This window comes from Trachymyrmex cornetzi, unplaced genomic scaffold (assembly GCF_001594075.2).
Source record: "Trachymyrmex cornetzi isolate Tcor2-1 unplaced genomic scaffold, Tcor1.1 scaffold140, whole genome shotgun sequence".
Classification (NCBI taxonomy): Eukaryota; Metazoa; Arthropoda; class Insecta; order Hymenoptera; family Formicidae; genus Trachymyrmex; species Trachymyrmex cornetzi.
The window spans coordinates 328513-337143 of NW_017295983.1; the positions used below are offsets into that span (position 1 = coordinate 328513).

The 8631-nt window shown below is 25.2% G+C and overlaps 1 protein-coding gene and 2 non-coding genes across 3 annotated transcripts; 1 reads left to right on the forward strand and 2 right to left on the reverse strand.

Annotated features, from left to right (window-relative positions):
- Positions 1 to 3440: 3440 nt before the first annotated feature.
- On the reverse strand, positions 3441 to 3534 carry TRNAY-GUA (transfer RNA tyrosine (anticodon GUA)). Its single transcript has 2 exons — positions 3498 to 3534; positions 3441 to 3476 (listed from the first exon to the last, which is right to left on the reverse strand). It is a non-coding gene; the product is annotated as a tRNA-Tyr (tRNA).
- A 1966-nt stretch (positions 3535 to 5500) lies between these two features.
- Positions 5501 to 5573, reverse strand: TRNAR-UCG (transfer RNA arginine (anticodon UCG)). Its single transcript has one exon. It is a non-coding gene; the product is annotated as a tRNA-Arg (tRNA).
- Positions 5574 to 6292: 719 nt separating this feature from the next.
- Positions 6293 to 8242, forward strand: LOC108771153 (Like Sm protein 4). Its single transcript, XM_018523077.1, has 4 exons — positions 6293 to 6467; positions 6879 to 7071; positions 7825 to 7971; positions 8059 to 8242. The coding sequence occupies exons 1-4, from the start codon at positions 6368 to 6370 to the stop codon at positions 8240 to 8242; spliced, it is 624 nt and encodes a 207-aa protein (XP_018378579.1). The 5' UTR covers positions 6293 to 6367.
- Positions 8243 to 8631: the final 389 nt, after the last annotated feature.

The following is an 8631-nucleotide window of genomic DNA, read 5'->3' on the forward strand; positions in this document are numbered from 1 at the left end:
AAGTTAACAAAAAATATTACCACTTGAATTATATTATTTATGTAACGGTTTTTTTTTTAGTTTATGTAAAGTATAGTTTTTTATGGAAGGTACATGAACACTTGGCGCCTTTTTTTTACCTTTTTATAAAAAGGTAATTTTGTTAAGATATGTATATACCTTACGATTAGCAAATATACTAAATTAAGTAGAAATATCCTAAAAATTAGGATGACATAATTTATAAAAGAGATAGTAATTAAATTATGATTACTCTCGTTAAGAATTAAAAATTCTTTTAAAAATATTTAAATATTATCTTTATTACAATGTGTAGGGTAAGTGGTCCAACAATGAACCATGTAAATTTCAGAGGCTTGTATTTCTCTCAATTATTGAATTGAAGGTCTGAATTTTTGCATACAGTTTATGAATTTAGTTGACTACATACCGTAAATAATAACTTTTAAGTTATCCCTGAAGTTTAGTTACAATTTCGATTATTTTAAAAAACGGGAAATGGTTCATTGTGAACAAGGGGTGTTACACAATGAATCATGCTATTTTTAATAATGATTTACATGTTTTATACTGCGAATTGTTGGAATTATTTTAGTTTTGCTATATTTTAAAATGTTTGTTTATAAAATAGATAATTATAAGGTGGTGAGGATTCACAAGGCCGACCACAGCGTTTTTCTTTCGTTTTGAGTGAAAACGCGTCAAATAAATATATTTTTATTGAAATTTTAGGTGGGGAGAGGGGCTGTATTCTAAATAATTATTACAATGAATTATTATTTTGAAGGTTATCGTAAAAAAGGTTATGTGGTCTACAATATACCATGGTTCATTGTTCACTACGTCAAAATGATTCATTGAAGACCACCTAGCCTTTTCCACGATAATTCTCTAAATAATATGGTAAAATAATGTAATAGAAAAAGTTACTTACAAAATAATAAAGCCAAATGTGCACATAAAACTATTGCACAATGAAAAAAATTATAGGTATAACAACAAAAACATAAAAAATACGTAAAACTTACGAAAAAAATTTATTTTGCAACCCAAAATTCTTAAAATGTGACATTACATAGTCGTTCTTGGCACGATCTGCCAGTCGACTAAGGAGCCGAGGAGGGGCTCAAATGCGAGTCGCTGCATGATAGCAGCACAATCTGATAATGTTGCATTTACAAAATATCGCAATGGTTCATAGTGTACTATTGGTTCACTGTTGGACTACCTACCCTATATATAAAATATAAAATTGAAATAATAAATACTTTTTCAAATTTTGTAGAGTATCAAGCTATTTAAAATAAATCAAACTTAAAATAAATAAATTGGAAAAAATTTTCTTTTTGAAAATAACTTTCTTAAAAATTTATATGTGATTGGAATATTTAAAAAATTATAGTTAAGTCGAGAAATAACTTGTTGTGGAACGGCCAGAATGCGTTTGTCGCGATGAATTCTATTATAATATAATCGATAAGAGAAGATACGATATAAACGACTTATATCGGTTTTCTAATTTTCGCGATATTTAAGACTATGTCAAATTCACGGAAAAAGGATCGTTGATCTTCGCGAGACACGAACAATATTTAGGCGCGGTTTCGTATTGGAGTTAATTCACTTCGCTCTGATTAGACAAAAAAGAGCGGCGCACCCTCGCAGGACTTCGATCCCCGAAATAGATAAATGGATAAGCATCAAATGTGTATGACGCAGATTCAATAGACGCCAAATGATACGATGAGAAATTCATAGACTTGATTCATTTATAAAAAAAAAATTGTCATATCAAATTTAATGATAATCTTGTTTTCTTTATATGTTTCTGATTTTCTTTTTAATTGGGTATGAAAAATCAGTGATTCTTTTCTATAACTTAATTCGCTGTTCAAACAAGCCGTCAATGTCGGATAATTTAATCTATTCATATTATTATATTTTATATACATATACACATATTATTTTTAAAACTTTTTATATACAATATATACACTGAAAAAAAAATATAGTCAATTTTAATAAATATTTAGTTCAATACTTCTAACTAAACATTTACTTACAGTAAATAAATATTTATTCAGTAAAAAAAATGATTGTTAAATCAAATTAATATTTCTTGTATTAAATAAATATATCTTTATATTTAATAAATATTTAGTTTGCCGTATTCAACTAAATATTTATTAAAATTGACTATATTTTTTTTCAGTGTAGAAAAATATATGATTACACACACGCGTGCGCGCGCAAAGAGAGAAAAGCAAATTTAATTAATAATACATTAAATCACATAAATAGCTATTCAAACAATAAACACTAACTTATATTAATACTTCATAAATTACATAAATTACATTTTATAATATTCTTTACAGAAATAATTCGTGTAGTATAAAACAGACTTTTTACGCTATTTTATATATTGTACTTAAAAATTTTTAAACGTTTTAAAATTATTTTTTGATGTCTCTCTATATTTTATATTTCAATTTTATATTTGAAATTTTTACAATTTTAAGTTTAGTCCTATGTTTAACAATCTGTCAACATAATGCCTTCTAATTAAATCAGAAGAAGTTCTGATCTTATACTTTATTTTGATCGTGTTTTTTTAGATGTTTTTAGATGTGAAATCAATACCTCATATACGGAAAATCATGAAGTAATCACTCTTCATGCATCACTGAAAAATCATGAAATGCACTTTTTATGCATTACTGTGTGAATGATAAATGAAAGACTATTTTTAGTTTCCCTCTCTTTGTGTTGTCTGTCTATTTACTCACACAATTTTTTTTAAAGAAAATATTTTGTAAACAATTTGAGTAATTATAAAAATGACTTTATATTTTGTATAATGTAACACAGTTAAACCTGTTTAATAAATAGAATAAAATAATGATAAATATTCAGCTATATTAAAAAATATTAAATTAAAATAATTGTAGATAAGTTAAAAAATTTTGTTTATTTCCTAATATATATTGAAATGTATTTCTCTTTATTTAATGTTGCAACAAAAAGTTAAATATAACGTAAATAGGATAGTAATAATAACCTATGGCATTATTTATAATAATAATCAATATTCATTTTATCATTTTAAAATATAGTAACTATAAAATCTCTAATGAGTATATTTTTTTCAAAGATATTTATTATTATATATAAATAAGAGAACTTTGTTTATAACAAAATTTATAAAAATTCATTTTGACCATTCCAAGAACAATAGCAATCCACATATAGTAATATAAATATAATATCTTGTATTAAAATTACAACAGTTTATGTGATATACATATATACATTCTCGTAAAAAAATGTTAATAATTTTGAAAATAAAAAGAGAGATAGTGTATTCTATTAAAAGATATGTTTAAACTTAATAAAGGTTCATTTTAATATAAAAAAGTATTTAAAAAATATCAAAAGATTCCTTCGAGCCGGATTTGAACCAGCGACCTATGGATATCTGCTCATAATCCTTCCAACTACAGTCCACCGCTCTACCAACTGAGCTATCGAAGGTACTTGTGGTGTCCCACCAATGAATTCATTATATGGTAGAACTTAAATCGCATTACTAACCTAAAATTTGTAAGTACTAAAATATCTTTTCCCAAGACAAAAAGCAACTTATCAAATAATTTTGCTACAATATAAGATATTTACTGACATATATTTAAAAAATAATTAACAATATAAGATCTGATCATTTTTTAAAAACAATTTTTCTTAAATATCTGTAAGCAATTGATAAAATATTTAGAGAGAGATTTACATGAACTATTTTAAATAAAAATTTATATAAATATTTGTTACATTTCTTTAGAAAAGAAAATAATTATATTTATAAAATATATAATTTAAAATATATAATATATATTTATAAAATTATATTTTTCTCTCTCTGTACTGTAAATAATATATAAATTATTATTCTAGATTATACTTTGTCATATTATTCTTATATAATAATATAAGATTAAACCTTTAAATTAAAATTTAGTTGCCATTGGCGGCAATCTGCAAATGCTGCTCATACATTTTACAGTCAATAAATTATCAATGTTTAATATCGACAATTTTATAATAAATAGGTTACGACGAAATTTTACTGTAGAGAATTTAGCTAAAAGGTAATTTAAAGGCTATTTAATCAATAATGTTTCGGGAACCAACGACCTTTCTTGATAATGTCATAGCGCGCATTATGCGACATCAACTGCAATTTTAAATCTTCATTGCTTATTATTCAAGAAAATGTCTCGAGGTCGTTGACTTTGTACTCGTATGTGGAGCTTGGTTTAAATATTAGGAAATTCACACAAATAAAACATAGATATTACAATTATTATACAATAACAAAATGCAATTAATACAATCGAACAAATAAGCTGATTATGTTATATTATTCATTATTATTTTGACATCAACTATAATTATGTTTTTAACGTTTATTATTTGCATTTGAACAAATAATAATAGCTTATTTTGCTATGAGAATTTAATAAGTTAAATATTTAATATAAAATATGCCCAGTAAATGAGAATGGATTGAAACGGATTCAGTTCTTTAAAAAAACTCACTCGCGAATATTAAGTGAATCCTTTTCAATCTGAACGCATTTTTATTCTTTTATAAAATTATAGACATCAATCATTAGACAATTCTAAAATACGTTACCGTGAATTGAAAAACATAATTGTAATTATTTAACTCATTTATCAGTACTTCTCAATTCCAAATTTTCAATACTTGGATCTAATTGGATAGAAAAACTGTATTTCCTATTCAGAATTTTAATTTGAGGACTAAATAGGTTAAACACCCGGAAAAAAAATGTTATATATATGGACATATTTTATATGTATAATTATATATAACTGTATATAAAATATGTCAATTTTTTATATAATTTTATGTAATTTTATATAATTATATATAATTATACATATATAATTACATATATATGAAACATTTTTTGCCGGACAATTACAATTATATTTTTCAATTCACGATAATGTATTTTAGAACTGCCAGATATGATTGTATATATATAATTGTATAAATAAATAAAATGCGTTCGGATTGAAAAGGATTCACTTAACGTTCGCAAATGCGTTTTTCTGAAGAAATGAATCTGTTTTAATTCATCCTCGTTTACTAGAATGTATAATGACGAAAAGGTTTTGATAAAAAAATATATATATATACATATATAATATATCATTTTACCTATGTTATTTAAATTGCGCTTAAATTGAAAGAAACAATTTCACTTTAAATTCATACATTAATTTTATTTTGAATTAGATTAATTAATAGATATTAATTAGTTTTTTTTTTAATTTTAAAAATAATTGAAAAATTTTTATATATTTGTTAATTTCTGACGGGTTTTTATTACTAAAAAGAATAAACATATGAAATATGAAAATCATAGGACATACAGTGTGTCTCGCGTATAGCAGAAAAAAAATTGGTTGCCTGCGACCGTGACAGGACTCGAACCTGCAATCTTCGGATCCGAAGTCCGACGCCTTATCCATTAGGCCACACGGTCAGTTGTAAGCTGTGACTTCAACCAAGTATATCAGGGAATTTGGTCGATTTTCTCGTCGTATATTAAGCTTAAAATATTAAAATTAATGTGATTTTATATATAAATGCTACTAAAAAAATCTTACGACATGCTCCATAACATTATAATTCACAATTTGTATTTAACGGCGTTGTTATATATGTATATTGATCTCTTCCTCACAAATAATCGACATTCACATCATTAATGATGTGACTGTTGAGCGCGAAATAGTTATTAATTCAAATTTTATATCCAAAAGATTTGTAATAATTATAAGTAAGCTTTTATAAGTATAATTATTTATTTATCGCGTTATTGACAGTATTACTACTAAATCATTGGTAATGAATAAATTTTTCGTGATCTAACTCTGGAACATGGATAGAACGTTGACATTATCGACCATTTCAATCATTATTAAAATATATCTAATTTTTATGTATGCTAATTTATGACGCATCTGTATAAAAATAAAGAATTTAAATACTGCATAATATATACTAAATAATATATATTATTCAGATATATATTTACATCAATATAATTCAAGCAATTATTTTTAGAAATTTATATATATCGACAGTCGATCAATATAAATTTTTCTACCAGCATCATATCTCGGTAATATTATTTACCTCATTTTCTCTAATATCCAATAGATGGCAATACGTTCAATTTTTGTTTGGGGCGTTCGAGCACAAGACATTTTTGGTTAAGTTATATTAATTGAAATTTGTCAGTTATATTCGAACGTCACTGAACTCATCGTAACAATGACAACACCCCTTCAAACGCAGCTTTTGAGTGCTTTAGGGAACAAAACAAAATATCTTGCGGAATTAAAGAAAACATTCGCGCGTCCATTAATACAACGTGAGTTATTACTTTTATTAAAAACAAACTAAAATTATTTTAAAGAATTGTAATTGAATTAAATAAAAATTGCATTGAAATATTAAGGGCGACTGTTACCAACGCCGATTAACTTAATCGACGATTAACTCAATCAGCAGAATTACCATTATAGATAGAAGATTTTCATTAGTTTTATCACAATTAAGTATAGGAACGCAGAGAGAGAGAAATATATCACGAAGAGATAAAGTTAAGAATATACAGTCTTACTGTTGACTACAATATATATTGAGTTAATCGTCGATTAAGTTAATCGGCGTTGGTAACAGTCGCCCTAAATTAATACTGCATGAAATTTACATAATTATGTATAACAAGAAGGAACAGGATATCTATGTCATTTGTATAATAATTGTTTAAAATATATAGTTGCAGTAAAAGCAATAGAACTGGAACACATAGAAGAAGGTATACTAGAAAGAATAAGTAAAAAATATAGCATACCTGAAGAACATGTAGATGAATATTATGCTGCTATTCTTACAATTTTAAAAATATATCTACGTTCGCAATGCCATAATATTAAACCTGTGGAATTTAAACAATGGTTGGAAGAATTGAAGTAAGTGTACATATACAGGGTGTCCCGACCTTTTTTGCCAATCACTTTTATGTAGATAGAGCGGACTAAACTGAGTCGAAAAGTACTCTACCATTTTGCAATTTTCGCAATAGTTAACAAGATATTAATTACTAAAAATTGCAAAATATTAGTCCTGAATAATTTTTTACTCAAATACTATCAACTTTACAGAAAAACTGCAAGAGACAAAAATTATTTATTTTCTTCTCATAAAGTTCTAAGAATTTTTCAGAATTTTTTCAGAATTTTTTAATACCGCATTTTCTCATGTTGGTAAAAATAAGAAAATGCATTACTAAAAAGTTGATAAAAAATTCTGAAAAAATTTTCAGAACTTTATGAGAAGAAAATAAATAATTTTTGTCTCTAGCAGTTTTTCTATTGATAGTATTTGAGTAAAAAATTATTCAAGACCAATATTTTGCAATTTTTAGTAATTAATATCTTGTTAACTATTGCGATAATTGCAAAATGGTAGAGGACTTTTCGACTCAGTTTAGTCCGCTTTATCTACACAAAAGTGATTGGCAAAAAAGGTCGGGATACCCTGTTAGATTCTGTAGCTCATATGGCTCTTATAGCTTGTGACAACATTTATATTTTTATATAACCAATAAATTCATATCTATAACAATAATTGTTATAAAGAATTTTAATGATATATTTTTTTTTATAATAGCATCTGAAAAGTTATACAGAATTTTTCTTAGCTATTTTTTGTACATATTACAGATTGAATCCAGAATGTGTGGAAGATTTATCCTCTGTAATTTATGGTCCAAAACAAGCAGACTTATTATTAGGTTTAATTCAAAGAACAAAATTTAATCCACAACTTATATCCTGCAAATGGCGCGTAGATATTACAATCTCATCAAAGTATGTTTGGATTTTTTTTTATTAGATATTTATCATAAAATAATATTTTATAGAGAATTCTAATATATTTTTCCATATATATTGCAGTATATTAAACAGAGTACTAGAACCAACTATTATAATGGAATGGATTTTCAATACAGGTGAATGCATAACTTTTGAATTATCTTTGGCAAAGTTTCATCAATTGAGACATACTATAGCTACTATTCTCGTTGAGTTACAAGCGCTGGAACGGCATAGCATTTTTAAAACTATTCTGTCTAGTTGACAGTAACAATCTATTTTAATTTGTTACTAAGAGCAATTCTGAGGTATCAGTTTGCTTGGTGATGATTTATTAATTCTAAATTCTAAGTCGTATGAGAATATATAAATATTTACATTTCTACTTGCTTATATCCAGTTTATTGTATTACAGATGTAAAAATTATTTATACTAAAATTATAAGTAAAAATTTTTTGTATTATATTATAAAAAACTTCCGACTTTTCATAAATGTTATTTCAATAATTTCTAATATAAAAATACAAATGCCGGATCAATAATATAAAAACATTTCTCTCATGCGTTATATTTTTTTTATCAAACTTTATGTACTCAAATCTTTTTTAAATAGGCCACTTTTTTCAAAAAAACAATATATATATATATATATA